Source organism: Eumetopias jubatus, unplaced genomic scaffold, assembly GCF_037043125.1.
Source record: "Eumetopias jubatus isolate StellerSeaLion01/CBP00866 unplaced genomic scaffold, mEumJub1_p1.0 scaffold_13, whole genome shotgun sequence".
Lineage (NCBI taxonomy): Eukaryota > Metazoa > Chordata > Mammalia > Carnivora > Otariidae > Eumetopias > Eumetopias jubatus.
The window spans coordinates 49,649,677-49,665,518 of NW_028274819.1; the positions used below are offsets into that span (position 1 = coordinate 49,649,677).

Genomic DNA, 15,842 nt, shown 5'->3' on the forward strand with positions numbered 1-15,842 from the left:
CCTTCCTTCCCCTAGGGGATCTCTGTTCATCTAGCCGATGCCCCTCCAGCCCCTTCCCGAGCAGGAAACCCCCAAAGCCAGGCGGGGGATGGGACAGAACTGCCCCAAGGACGGGTCGCTGGACAGATGACACCCCGGGGAGCGCGAGGTGGCCTGAGGCAGGAGGAGGTGTAACCCAGCACCGGGACTTAGGGGCCCTAGGAGAGGCCGGACTGGAACCGACCCCCCTGCCCGGAGAGGCCGGGCGCGCTGGCCCCCACCCGGTCCCAGGACAGTTCACCAGAGCCGGCCCAGCCTGCCCACCCCTGCTGCCGTCCCCCGGCCAGTGGCACCGTGGTGAGGAGATCACCAGGGGCAGGCTCGGGGCTGAGGACGGGCTCTCTGGTTACACTAAAAGTGAGACTGTGGAAGATGGTATCGAGGTGCGCGAAGGCAGCGTGGGCTCATCCAACATTGATGCAGCCCCGGATTGCCCCAGAGCTCCTCGTGGCAGAGGCAGGGTTCCTGCTCCCAGCTCCTCTGAGATGGCCCTGGTCCTCCGCCGCCCTCCCCTGTAGCCTCATCACCCAAGGTCACACAGACATCTATCAGCTCCCACATGGAAGCGGCCCATCCTGGGCCTTGCTTAGTCCGCTGGTTCTGCAGCCCCCCTGCTGCGCAGAAGCCGCCCAGGCGGAGGCGGAGCAGGCTCATGACCCCCATGCACCTGTCCCGCACCAGGGAAGGGATGGTGTACCGTCCTCCCCCACTTCCCAAGACTCAGGGGAAGAAGAGGGAGGGAGAGAGCAAGCCAGTCTCCCCTCCCTGCCCCCCAGAGTCAATTCTCTCCAGCACACCTGCTTCCATTCAAATATATCTCTCTCTCTCACACACACACACACACACACAAACACACACACACATTGCCACTCTTGGTGGCACACAGGCAGCTCCCTGCAAAGGTGCACAAACTCATCCATATACACTCAGTGGTGCACACACACCCTGGCACAACGTGCCCATAGCCCAGATACACAATTACTGGTGCACACACTCAGTTCCATAAAAAACACACTCTCAGAAGCCTTCTCCCAGAGGAGCCCAGACCATCACTGCCTCGGCTCTCTGACACTTACTTGGTGGCAGAGAGAAGGCAATGCCACCCAGACTGTCCCACCCAGGGCAAACCAGACTGTGAGGGAGGGGCCGGCGCCAGGACAGTGCCCTCTTGGTGCACTGTGGCGTTCCTGGCATGGTGATTAGTGGGTCTGCAGTACTGGAGAGGGCCCAGGGGCAAAGCCGGGGTGGGATTAAATCTTGGCTGAGGAATGTGACCTTGTAAAGAAGGTAATACTGGGTCCCTGTTACCCTGATGCAGACTCCACCTGATTCCAAAGGTTCTTGGATGACGGGCCCTCATTCTGACACTAGGTTCCAGTTGGGTGGCACAGTTCTCTAGCACCATTAGATGTGCAGAAATCTGCCTCCTCTGGCGACAGCATAGGCAAGCTGTTCCCTAATGCCCACCGACTCCCCCACAGCTTGGCCTGGCACTCATCAGTAGACCCACCATGCACGCACACACACAGACACACACACACCTGTCTAGGGTTTTCTTTGTTACTTTTCAGATTAGAGGACACTAAAACATTTGCCCAGAGTTTCAGAGGGGGACACTGATTTGGAACACATACCTGAGCCAGGAGCTCTAACTGCTCCATGTCAGGACAGCCTATGCTGCTCAGGATGGAGAAAAAAGGTGCGCCACTCTCCCAAGTACATGCTGGGTCAGAATGCCCCAGATGAGACCCAGGCTTGGCATTTATCTGTCATCAGGGCACAGGATTTTTCAGAATGAAGGGGTATCCTTTCAGATATCAACGGGATCCTGTGAGTCCCCACTTAGAAAAAAACTGTCCTCCAGATTGTGCCTTTCTTTCTACCTTTGGCCACAGAAATGACGTTCCTGCCCCCAGGGTCTTTCTGCTTTTGGTTAAAAGCATCCTGTCACTCTACCTGAGAAACCATACTGCCTGATGACTTCAAACATCAGTGTGGGCAAGAAATCCTTGCCTCACCTCCATGACTTACTCCTGTCTCTACTCCTTTATCACCCTGAGCCCCAATCACACCAACTGCATGGGACACAGACCACCCCCCGTCACCTCCCTCCTCCAGAGCTATTCCTCCACTGACCGTGCACCACTACTGCCATTTGCCCCAGTCAGTATAGTCATTTTAGTCCTATACAGCTATAAATCCATCCGAAGAAAAGTAGCTATGTTCCAAAAGCTCTGGAACAAAGCAGGACCTCCAATCACCTGTCTCAGGTGTCCACCCCAGCCTCCCCTGCCAGCAATCCAGAAGCTGGCACTGCCATGGCCAGGACCTCCAAACCCAGCCTGCCCTGTTCTCATCCCCCCACGCTGGCCTTGCCAACCACAGAACACACAGCAAGGCCACGGGTCATGTACTCACAGAACACCAGAACTCCAAGAGTGCTCAGTCAAGCAGTCCAGCCTCTCCAACTTCAGGGGAAACAGGCGCAGAGAGCCAAGTGCCTTGCCCAGAGCCAAAATGGGAATTAATGGAGTAGCCAGAATGAAGTCCTGGATTCCGAGCTCCCTTCACAGTGCTCTTTCCAACATCTGTCCCTGCTTCATAAAGCCCAGGAAAAGCATCACCTCCATCTCAGAAGAAGCTGCTTGTGAACTTACCTGCCACAGGGGTCAGTCTGCTGCCCCCAGGCTTGGTCTGCCCCCACTACTGCCCAGTGTCTCCCAGCTTCTCTGCTGGTTCCAACTCACCAGCAGTAGGGACTAGAGTTAGCTGGCTCACTAGTCAGCTCCCTCTGTGAGATCTCTCAACAGCTGTGGCCTGAGTCCATGTCCTAAGGGAAGCGTCTGTTTCAGTGTCCTGATGTGCTCGTGAATTCTTCACTGGGGCTAAATGCCTGGCCCTCCTGAGGAAGCTGAACCTTGTCACCCATGTCTCAGGTACTGGCTAAGGTCCCCAGCTCCTGAGTTCCCATCTGACCCTGCTTTTCATTCCTAGCCTGGAGGTCCTGCCACTGTGCCCCTCTCACCCAATTGGTCCCAACTGGTACCCACCAGGTCCTCATCAGCCATGTCTCTTCAGTCCCTGGACTACCTACCTCCCTGGGTGCCTCAGCCGCCTCCCCTTACCTGCCCATTCTCCTCACACAGCTCCACCTTGGGGCAGAGCCTTCCTGTGCCACCATACCTATCCCTGTTCTAGGAACGACCTAATTTTCAGGTTCAACTGGACAGAAAAGTCCTGATATTTGTAGAGGAGACTTGCTATGTGCCCGCTCATAATAACCACAGCCAGCACATAATAGCACTCACCATGTGCCAGGCACTGCCCCAAGCACTCTGTATTTATTAAGCCTTGCAAATACTAACTCACTGAGTCCTCCCAACGATAGGTACTATTTCCTGTAGGTACTATTACATCCATTTTAGTGATGAGGCCACGGAGGCTCACAGCAGTTAAATAGCTTTCCCAAGGTCACACATGCACTGTGCAAGTGCTTTGAATACTGTGAAGGAACAACTTTCTGGAACGTTAGGAAGCTGAAGCTAGAGCCATTGTTTGGGAACATGGAGACACTGACCAGCTTCCCCTCCCACTCTAGCCCCACCCCGGCCAAAAGTATGTGGCTTTGGGGACATCAAGTTGGTTTAAGAAGAGGAAAACCTAACATTTTTTCTTGTGACAAGAGAGCCTACAACTTGAAAAGAGAAGCACACATTGTTTTAATGTTAAGTACTCTCGAAACGGTGAAGTGAGCGCTAAGTACAAAGGGCTACTTTTACAATAAGAATTTGGCTACTTTCTCAACTTAGCAGAAACCTACCTTTGCCGAGAGTATCGTCAGCACTGCATGTCCTGTGTGGGAACCAAAAGAAACCTGCACCAAGATGTGTTGTAGAGACTCCTGGCCAGTGGGGTCCCCTTGTCACCAATAAGCTCCAGGCCAATTAAATTAGGATCTTCGCTCTGCCTAGAGTGGATATGCATGTGGTCTGTTTCTAATTCACAGCCTACCTGAGAGTGTACACAATTCAATTCCCACAGTGACCCTTCACTATAAGAAAATCATCACCCTGATTTTATAGATGGGGAAACTGAGACTAAAGGATATTAAGTAACTATCTACTTGATACACTTCTAAACTGTTTCAACTTTGCCGCTTCTATTTCTACAAGTGGCACACATGATTTTTATAATCAACCAAAACAATAAAGATGTTCCCACCTGGGCTACATTTACACAGCTAGTAAGAAGTAGAGCTGGGATTTGAACCAGGTCTGCCTAATAAAGCTCAAGCTCTTTGTACTGCCCCCTCTATGCCATCTCAGTGACACACACTTTTGGGAGTCCCAGCCCTCCCTAGACATGTTTAATACAGGTCACATCTTGCTTCCTTGCCCTTTTCTCCTATCCAAAACTTACTATAGGGGCTCCTGGGTGGCACAGTTGGTTAAGCATCCAACTCTTGGTTTCAGTTCAGGTCATGAGCTCAGGGTCATGATCTCAGGGTTGTGAGATCGAGCCCCACGTCGAGCCCTGCATCAGGCTCCCCACTGAGCATGGAGCCTGCTTGGGATTTTCTCTCTCCCTCTCCCACTCTCAAAACAAAACAAAACCTCTCCCCCACCATGCTCCCTTTCTCTCTCTCAAAACAAAACAAAACAGCATACAAAGCTGCAGTAATCAAAACAGTGAGATATTGGCATCTCGAAGAATAAATTCATACATCTATGGCCAATAGATTTTTGACAAGAGTGCTACGTCCATTCTATAGTGTCTTCAACAAATGGTGCTGAGACAACTGGATACCGGATTTCCACACGCCAAGGAATGGAGTTGGACCTACATCTCACCAAAATAAACTCAAAATGGATCAATGACCTAAATATATGCTCTAAAACCACTTAGAGAAAACGGTTAATTTTCATGACTGTGGATTTGGCAATGAAGTTGTAAATATGACAGCAAAAGCTAAACAAAAGAAAAAAATAGATAAATTGGACTTCCTCCAAATTAGAAACTTGTGCTTCAAAGGGCATTATCAAGAAAGTGAACCTCTGTTCACTGTTGGTAGGACTGTAAATTGGTACAACTGCTACAGAAAATAGTATAGGTTTCTCAAGAAATTAAAAATAGAGCTAGAACTACCATCTGATCTAGCAATCCTGCTTCAGCATATATTTCCAAAGGAAATTAAATCTGGATCTCAAAGGGATATTTCCACTCCCATGCTCCCCACAGCATTATTCACAATAGCCCAGATATGGAAGCAACCTAAACGTCCACTGACAGAGGAATGGATAAAGAAAATATGGTGTGTATATATATACAATGAAATATTATTTGGCCTGAAAAAATAAGGAAGTTGCCATTTAGGACCACATGGATGAACCTGGAAGACATTATGCTAAGTGAAAAATGCCAGTCACAGAAAGATGGATACTGCATGATCTCACTTTATGTGGAATCTAAAATAGTCAAAGTCATAGAAGCGAAGAGTAGAACTGTGGTCACCAGGGGCTGGGTAGATGGGGAAAATGGGGAAATGTTGGTCAAAGGGTACGAAGTTTCAGTCACCCAAGATGAATGAGTTCTAGAGATCAGATGTACAGCATGGGGACTGTCATTGACAATACTGTATTGTATCCTTGAAATTTGCTATGAGGATACATCTTAAGTTTTCTCATCATACACACAAAGAAAAGAAAGGAAAAGAAAAGAAAGAGAAAGAAAGAAAGAAAATGGTAAGTATGTGAAGTGATGGGTATGTTAATTAGCTTGATTGTGGTCATCATTTCACAATGCATATGTATATCAAAACATCAAGTTGTACTTCTTAAATATATATAACTTCTACATGTCAATTATACCCCAGTAAAGCTGAAAAAAATCAAACCACCAAAAATATCAACCAAATGACATGCATTAAAATGTCCAGCATTAATAATAACCAAAGCTGGGACACATCTCAAGTACCTGTCACAGTGGAATGGATGAGTTATGGTAAATCCACACAGAATACTACACAGCAATGAGAGTGAGCAAATTGCAATTTCATGCAAAACCATAGATGAATCCACTGTTAAACTAAAGACGGAAGACACAAAAGAGTACCCCTGGTACTCCTAAATTAAGTTAAAAATAGACAAAACGAATCTCTCCAGTTAGAAGTCAGTCTAATGGAGGTCAGGATGGAGGTAGCCCTTGTGTTAGAGGACAGAAATAAGGAGCAGTTCTGATCACAAGAGTGAATTCACTTTGTGAAAATTCACCAAATTTTTCACTTATGACTTGTGCACTTTTTCATATGCAGGTTATATACTTCAATAAAGAGTTCATTTAAAAACAAAATACATAGGCAAAGGACTTGAATGGACATTTTTCTAAAGATCTATGAATGGTCAAGAAGCACCTGAAAAGATGCTCAACATCACTCATCAGGGAAATGTCAATCAGAACCACAGTGAGAAACCATTTTGCCGGTCCCAGGATGGTTTAAAACCAGAAAATAACAGGTGTTGCCGAGGTTGTGGAGAAATGGGAACCTCAGGCACTGCTGCTGGGAAGGTAAAATGGTGCAGTTGCTGTGAAAAACAGCTGGGCAGGGCGCCTGCGTGGCTCAGTCAGTTAAGCATCTGCCTTCTACTCAGGTCATGATCCCAGGGTTCTGGGATTGGGTCCCACATCAGGCTCCATGTTCAGCGGGGAGTCTGCTTCTCCCTCTACCCTCCCCCCCTTTCATGATCTCTCCCTCTCTCACTCTCCCTCTCTCTCTCAAATAAATAAAATCTAAAAAAAAAACCCCAAAAACAAAAAACCAAATCCAGCTGGGTGGTTCCTCCAAAAGCTAAACATGGAATTCGTGTATGATCCAGCAATTTCACTCCTATTATACACCCAAAAGAGTTGAAAACAGGGACTGGAACACATATTTGTATGTCAGTGTTCACTGTGGCATTTTCACAATGGCCAAAAGGTGAAAACAACCCAAGTGTCCATCAACAGAGTAAGGGAGGGGGCGCCTGGGTGTCTCAGTCGTTGGGCATCTGCTTTCTGCTCGGGTCATGATCCCAGAGTCCTGGGATCATGCTTTGCATCTGGCTCCCTGCTCTGCGGGAAGCCTGCTTCTCCCTCTCCCGCTCCCCCTGCTCATGTTCCTTCTCTCGCTGTCTCTCTCTCTCTGTCAAATAAATAAATAAACAAATCTTAAAAAAAAAAAAAAAACAGAGTAAGGGAGAAACAAACCATGCACACAGTGTGATATTATTCAATCAGGAAGGGAAGGATGTACTCATGTACACTACAACATGGAGGGACCTTGGAAGACATCATGTTAGGTGAAGTAGCCAGACACAAAAGGAAAAATACTGTATGCTTCCACTTACATGTAATATCTAGAATAGGAAACTTCATAAAAACAGAAAGGAAATTGGAGGTTACCAGGGGCTGGGGAGAGGGGCCAGTGAGGAGTTATTTCTTACTAAGTACAAAGTGTTTGTTTGGAGTGATGAATAAGATTTGGAAATAGTGGTGATGGTTACATAACACTGTGAATGTACTTGATGCCACTGAACTGTACACTTAGAAATCAAGGAATTGGCTAATTTTATGTTCTATATATGACTACAGTAAAAAAAAAAAATACCTGCATTGTTATACACTGATAATTAACTATTGGAAATTGAATGAAAAATATACTATTTACAACATCATTGAAAAATATGCAATACTTCAGGATAAATCTTATAAAAGAAGTGAAAGACTTACACTCTGAAAACTACAAAATACGCCTGAGAGAAATGAAAGATGATCTAAATAAACTGAAAGATATATCACGTTTATAGGTGGAAAGCCCAACATTACCAAGAGTCAACTCTCCCCACATTGATCTATAGATTCAACACAATCCTAATTAGAACCCAGCAGGCTTTTGTTTTGTTTTTTTGCAGAACTTGAAAATCTCTTTGTAAAAGGAATGTGAAATTAACAAGGGCCCAGAATAGCCAAACACCTTTGAAGAAGACCATCCTGGTTTCTCCAGGGCTTGGGTGAATGACTCTCCAAGTCATTCCTTTGATCTTGCTTTGACTCCACACTCACCAGGCAACCTTTTGATTTTACTTGCCAAGTAGCTTGAGGATTGGGTATGGACCCTGGGCAGGGCCTTAAACACTGCAATAACTGCAAAGAGATCTTCACAACTCTAGAGTAATAAATGTGTCTTCTGATTGGGGAGTGGGGAAGAAGAAGAAGAACAACAACAACAACAATGAAGTTGAAGGTCCAAAACTACCTGATTTCAAGACCCTTTACAAAGCTAAAGTCATGCAGATAGTGTGGTACCAGCATCGAGAAAAGCAAATAGATCAATGGAACAGAACAGAGAGTAGAGAAACAAATACAATGACAACTGGTTTTTGATAAAGATGCAAAAAAAGTAAAGTCCTTTCAACAAGTGGTGCTGGAACAATGAGATATCTTTCTTTTTTTCAATGAACCTCATTCCATATACAAAAGTTAACTCAAAATGAAGCACAGACCTAAAATGTTAAGCCTAAAATTAGAAAATTCCTAAGAGAAAACATTTGTTGCTTTGCATTAGGCCATGATTTCTTAGATAAGACACTAGGAGCACAATCCATACTGCAAAGATATAGATGTAGTTAAAAGAAGGGGCACATGCACCCCAATGTTCATAGCAGCAGTGTCCGCAATAGCCAAACTGTGGAAGGAGCTGAGATGCCCTTCAACAGATGAATGGATAAAGAAGATGTGGTCCATATATACAATGGAATATTAGTCAACCATCAGAAAAGATGAATACCCACCATTTGCACCGACATGGATGGAACTGAAGGGGATTATGCTAAGTGAAATAAGTCAAGCAGAGAAAGACATCATATGGTTTCACTCATACGTGGAACATAAGGAATAACCCAGAGGACCACAGGGGAAGGGAGGGAAAACTGAATGGGAAGAAATCAGAGAGGGAGACAAACCATGAGAGACTCTGGACTCCGGGAAACAAACTGAGGGTTACAGAAGGGAGGGGGGTGGGGATGGGGTAACTGGGTGATGGGTATTAAGGAGGGCACATGTTGTGATGAGCATGGGTGTTATATGCAACTAATGAATTGTTGAACACTACATCAAAAATTTATGATGTATTATATGCTGGCTAACTGAACATAAAAAAAAAGAATACATTGGTAAATTGGGCTGCAGAGAGCTAGACTTCTGCTCTTCAAAATATATAAGAGACTGAAAAGAAAGCCACAGACTTGGAGAAAATATTTGCAGGTCACATATTTGATAAAGGACATGCATCCAGAATATGCAAATTCTCAAAACTCAATAGTAAGGACACAAATCACCCAATAACAAATGGGGAAAAGATTTTAACAGATACTTCCCCCAAAAGAAGCATGGATGGCAAATAAGCACATGAAATTATGCTCAATATCATTAATCATTAAAGAAATGCAGATAAAGTCACAATAACCCATCACCACTACATAACTATTAGATGGCCAAAATTTAGAAGACTGACCATACCAAGTTGTCCCAAGGATATAGAGGAATTGGAACTCTCATACACTGCTCAGGGGAATGTAAAATGGTACAACCACTTTGGAAAAGTTGCAGTTTTTAAAAAGTTAAATGTATACCTACCAAAACCAAAAAATAATGTATACCTACCAGGTGATCCAGCCATCCCATTCGTAGGTATTTATCCAAGAGAAATAAAAACATATGTCTTATACAAAGGCCTGTGCATAAACAATCACGAAAGTTATATTTGTAAGAGCCAAAAAGTGGAAACCACTTAAGTGTCTACCAACAGAGGAATGGATAAACAAACTGTGGCATCTCCACATAATCGAATACTACTCAGCAAAAAAAAAAAAAAAAAAGAAATGAACTACTGAGTCATGCAACATGGAAAAATATCAAAATAACTATGGCTGCATGAAAAAAGACCAAAAAAGAAGTACCCACTGAATGATTCCAATTATATAAGATTCTAGGATATGCAAACAAATCAGATCAGTGGTTCCCTGAGGATAGGAGGAGGGTAGGGGTTGGCGGAAGGAAGTGTTATAAAGGGACACACTGGCCTCCTTGCTGTACTGAAATACACTAAGCACACTCCTACCTTACAACCTTTTTACTTGCTGTTCCCCCTTCCATGGAACATTCTTCCCCATTCACTCCCTTGCTTTGTATAGGTCTCTGCTGAAATACCACGTTCCAGGAAGAGGGGCCTTGACAATGATACAGAAGAGCAGCTGTGGGGGAATGGGAGTGAAGCTAAGCAGGGAGAAGGGAAAGACTGCTGACAGCACAGCAGAAGAGGAAGTCCCTGCACGTGGTAACAGTCGGCAGGGCTGCACAGTTGTTGTGGCAGTGTTCCGATGCCACGATGACAAAGGAGGTGGGGGTTCTACCGCTGGTCCATGCAGGGCTGGAGTGGTGGTGAGCATGTGCAAGGAAACAGAAAGTGATGGTAGTGAGTGACTCAGATGATCTCCCACGTGGTCCAGGCTGGGAAAGGAAGAAGAGAGGCCAGGAAAATGCTGGCAGGAGAAAATGCAGACATGAAGGCACTGGATGACTCGATAATGTGGTGGGAAGAATGTATGAGGGAGGTACAGGAGGCCAGAGATTGATATTAGCACGTAAGATATCAGAAGTGAGGCAATCTCAGGGGCCAACATCTAGGAATGTGTCTTGTGAATAACTGAAAAGAAGTTTCTAGAATGGCAAAGGTCCAGAAATTGTGAGTGAAGAGTGCTATTTGGTGATGTACATAGCCCTGAAACCTCTGGGATCATGACTGGAGCTTGAATGGAGGCAAGAATGTTAACCAAGTGCCAAGCTCTTGAGAACACATGGACTTGAGGATACGTACTCCATGCCAGTCATCTTTCATGAATCATTTCATTTTATCTTCATAACAATCAGGGATACAGATAAGAAGAGACAGATGGAATGGTTAGACTTGAAGAGTTCAAGGTCACCGTCAAAGTTTTGAGGAGTTCCTTTGGCTACAAGGATGCTGAATAGGGAATACAGAGTTATCAGTGAAGCGTCTGGCTTTGAATACATTGAGTTCAGGGTGTTGGTGGAATATATACGTGGAGATGTCCACAAGCATTTAGAGATGTAAGGTTCAGGCTCAGCAAAGAGACTGGAGTTGAAGATATGGATTTCTATGTTAAAAGCACTGAGGTGATAACCGGGACCGGGGTGTAGCCTGAGAACAGAATGGAAGAGAGGGGAATTTTGGCATGTGCTCACACTGGCACAGTGGGGACCAAAAGGAGTGAGCAATTAAAGAAATGTAAGCTGCATATTGGGGTAGATTGTAAAAATGGCCATAAATTCTTTATAGCTCTTCCCTTCAAGAGGTGAAACTCCCTTGAATGTGGGTTGACATTTTTACTTTCTTTGACCAGTACAATGTGGCAGAGTGATGTGCCTGTCCCAAATTTAGGCCTCAAGAGCCCTTGTAGCTTCTGTTTCTGCTTTCTCACTGGGAATCTACCAGCATGTGAACAAACCTGGGCTAGCCTGCTGGAAGATGAGAGAGCATCATTCTCTCTCTCTCTCTCTCTCTCTCTCTCAATCTCTAACCACCACCCCCCTCCCGAGAGGCTCCAGATGTGCTAGCCTCCCCAGCTGAGGCACCACACATGCTAGCAAGTACAGCCAACAGCCAAGAGAAGCCACGCCCGGGCCAGATCACAAAAACTGCCCAGCTGAGCCCAGCCCAAACTGCTAGCCACAGAATCTTGAGCTAATTAGAACAACTAGTATTTTAAGCCGTTAAATTTAAGAGAAATTTGCTACAAGGCAATAGATAACTGATATACATATGGCCTGAGAAGCAAAGGCGGAAACAGATGAAAAGAACAGGTAATATAATGCAGAGAGGTCAACTTCTGTGGGGATGTGGAGGAGAGTGGTTTCCCGGGTTCAAAGATGTGGTGGGGGCAGAAGCCAGAGAACAGGGTCAGAAAGTGTTAACTGTTAATGGTTGCTTCTAGGGGGTGGGGATGGGGGCAGCAGGATCACAGAATTTCACTTTTATTTTTTAATTTTTTTTAAAGATTTTATTTATTTGACAGAGAAGAGACACAGAGAGAACGGGAACACAAACAGGGGGAATGGAAGAGGGAGAAGCGGGCTTCCCGCAGAGTAGGGAGCCCGATGCAGGGCTCGATCCCAGGACTCTGGGATCATGACCTGAGCCGAAGGCAGATGCTTAATGACTGAGCCACCCAGGCGCCTCAGAATTTCACTTTTAATACCTGGGTACTACATACATGTGTTGCTTATATAGTATTCTTAACAGTTTATTGAGGACTGTGCAATTTTTAAATAATTCAATTCTTAAAAATTTTTAAAAACTCAGTACTAACACGAGAATGGAGGTGGGTGATACAGACCAATGGTTCCAGAGGAAAAGCTGAACCAGCCCTATCCAGATCATCTGGGAAGGATTACGCAAACCTTGACTCCAGAGTTCCACGTCTGGAGACTGGGATTCAGTTAGTTTGGACACAGGCCAGGGAAGCGACTTTCTTCCCATGGCTCCCCAGTTTTGAGACTGTCAGGGTGAGAAGAAAAGCATGCTGAGGACAGAACCCCAGGAAAACTCTTTATTCAGGAGTCTAAAAAAGAGAACGATTTTCAAACTAAGCCTCTATGTTCTCGGAGACATTTACAATATTTATGAATAAAACAGCAATGGGTATCATTTATTACTATGTTAACTCATCTAATCCTTCTAATCCTTCCCACTTCACAGAAAAAACTGAAGCCTAGAGAGGGAAAGTGACTTGTTCCAGGTGAGTTGGGTGGAGTCAGGGTTTGAACCCAGGCTGTCTGATTCGAGTCTTGCTGTTTTTGTAGGGAAAATATTTAGTTATTATATAGAACTTCTCAATTTAAAATTTCCCTTCTATATAGGTATTAGGCCTTTGGCATATGCTACCACTGATTTCTATTAGAATTTAGACTGTGAGCTCCTCTGGGGGAGGGAATTGTGTCTTTTTATCTCCTTATCTCCAGGGCCTCACACATAGTTTGCAGTCAATACATATTTGTTGAATAAGCAAATGAATGTGTGGTTTGGGATTTGAACATAAGCTTGGAGGGTTTATTATTTTAAGTTTAATACTCTGATCATTTTCGACTTCCTCTCCGTAGGAAACACTACTTTTCAAAAGGGCACCTTCACTGGAATTGGGTGGTGAGCAGCAAGCAGATGGCTAGGATTGTGCAGTGCAGGGTTCAGGAGGAAAATGAATCAACCAACTCAGACCACATTTCCCCCCTAAAGAAGGCCTTGAAAGCAAACAAAGGGGTGTACCAGTTGCACTCGTCTTGAGGAGGGAGGCTGACAAGCTTTAATAGGTTTACAGGCTGAGACATCGACAGTAGAAGGAAAGGCGAGAAAGGAAAAAGATGGGATCAATTGGGGGAGAGTCAATAGGGTCCTAGGGGGATGCAGCTGGGGCAGAAGGGACACCTGTTCCTCCGGAATCTCGAAAGACTGGCTGTCAGAGATGCAGGAAGGTGTTTAGGAGAGTTAAGGGAAGGAGCGCGCCAGAAGCAGGATTGAGGAAGGGGAGAGCAGTCCAGTTCATGAAGTTTCTCTTCCAGCTCTCACTATTTAGGGCCATGGGTCAGAAAATTTAACTCCAGAGATCCTCATGGGGTTATGAACTTTGAGAACAACAACAACAACAAAAACCTATCTACTATCATCATGGTTTCATTTTAAAAAGCGAAGTGACATTTAACACACCAAAAATAGGCAGAAAGGACAAAAATCTCAGAATAAATCTCCGCTTGATGACCAACTCATTCGGCTGTCCTCATTTTTTTCACTTCACCTGGAAGGATGATTCCTCCCGGCAGGACGAGTGCGTGGGGAGCGCGGCGCCCAGCCGCCCACGCCGGCAGCCTCTCTCGGTCCCCGCGGGGCGGGCGGGGAGCCTGGCAACCCGGCGCGCGCCCCGACAGCCGGCCCGGGGCTGCCCTCCGGCCCCGCGGAGCAGGCGGCTGGCGACCCGCAGGTCTGGGCAGCGAGCGGGGGCGCTCCCCCCCGCCACAGCGGGGGACCCCGCCTCGCCCCACTGCGCGGCCCGCCCAGCAGCCCCTCCACGCTCCCTCTTGCGGTTGCGGCGCTGGGGGGGCCACCGCAGGGCAGCCGGACTGGGGTGGGGGTGGGGTGCGAGGTGGGTGGCCGCTCGCGGGTCCCGGTACCCCGGTGTCCTCTGCCGGCTCTGCCCCGCAGGTGTGAGGACACCCTCCGCTCGGCTCCGAATGTCCTCGGCTCCCGGTTCCGACGACCCGGACGCTCGAGGGTCCGGGTGCAGCCCCGGGGTCTGCTCCCCGCTAGCGCTGCTTCCCCCGCCGCTGTGGGCGCGGAGGAGGGCGCCCACGCAGGGCCACACGGAAGCCCGGGGGAGCCCACTCTGTAGGCGGCCGCCCTACCTGTCGTAGCTCCAGCGGCTGTAGGACAGGGTCCGGTGGCTGCTGACTCCCTCCATCGCCGCCTTCCAGCTCGGCTTCCGGCTCCGCGGCGGCGGCAGCGGCTGCGCGGGGCTCGGCACTCGCTCTCTGCAGGCCCGGCCGGGGCGCGGGCGGAGGACCGTACCATTCGCCCCCCCCGGGGGGGTAACCCCCCCTCCGGCTCTGCCAATGGCGGGGACGCGCGGGCTGCGGGGACCCGGACCCGCGGGGCCCCCTCCCCCGCGCTCTAGTCCCGCGGGGGCGCGGCTGCTGCAGCCGGGACGTTTTATTTATTTCCGATGTGTGCGCCGCGTCGCCATGGCAACCGCTCCATCTTTTCCGGCGTCACTAGGGCACCGCAGCTTTCAAACCTTCCCGGGACAGGGATTGCTACGAGGCTGTCCCTTCTGCTCGCCGTACTCGGGCTCCTCTGCAGAGACGCCTCTCCCTTCTTGGCGTGGAGTCACAGCCATTCAATCCCTCCAATCTTCCACTTCAATTACTTCCCTTCTCAGGAATGGGAATACTCACCCCTGAATTTTGAGGACCTCGGCCACCTCCCAGCCCCTTTTCCCCTAGCACGTAAATCCTTTACCCGAGTTCCCTCTCCTAAAAGTGTGGAGACTCAGGCCCCTCATTGCCCAAATGAAAACCCACTTCTCCTTCCCTATTCCCCGGTTCCCTTGGCCCTGCTATTTAGCATAAAGTGGCCGCCTTGGGTTCAGAGGACTAAGCTCTGAGAACACACCCATTTCTAGGCCAGCTCTGTTTATTTTCCTTGTGCTTTCCCTTCATTACTACTAAAATTACTTTGGAAAAAATCCAGCTGTGTTGACTCAACTAGCAGAGAGTGTCTTCTTCATCTATACTTGGCAGTGGATGACCCAGGGAAGGCCCTGGGGGGAGGGGCCGGCCCCTCCTTCCCCTCCCTTCCCCCACCCTGGGCTGCTGGCTGTGGGGGATTTACAGGTATAATCTTCTTGCCGAGGTCGTGGAAGCCTAAGAAGGATCTTTGGGTGCAGCTGTGGTGGGGAGACTGAGACCAGGGGCAGAGTGGAGGTGTCAGCGTTCCCTGAAGGGAGAGCACTGGGCAGTAGCCATTGAGCTCCACTAATCCAAGGATCAGGGGCAACTCGGTGAAACCAGACTCACTGTGAACCCTGTGGATTACAGGCTTCCAAGTGGCAGCACACCCGTTGCATCCAGCCCACAAACGTGGTTTTGTTTTTCACTGACTAAATTGACAACACTTAATGGAGAGATTAAATAGATTGGACTTT

General features: G+C 47.5%; 1 protein-coding gene across 5 annotated transcripts in view; it reads right to left on the bottom strand.

Annotated features, from left to right (window-relative positions):
- Positions 1 to 14,809, bottom strand: part of TUB (TUB bipartite transcription factor) — an 80,351-nt gene extending 65,542 nt beyond the window's left edge. For 3 of the 5 annotated variants that reach the window (XM_028116817.2, XM_088018117.1, XM_028116816.2), the window contains exon 1: positions 14,545 to 14,809. In XM_028116817.2, the coding sequence (XP_027972618.2) occupies positions 14,545 to 14,710 (166 nt within the window). In that variant the 5' untranslated portion in view covers positions 14,711 to 14,809. The remainder of the gene's footprint in view (positions 1 to 14,544) is intronic. The other 2 variants (XM_088018120.1, XM_028116818.2) reach the window with 1 other exon arrangement.
- Positions 14,810 to 15,842: the final 1,033 nt, after the last annotated feature.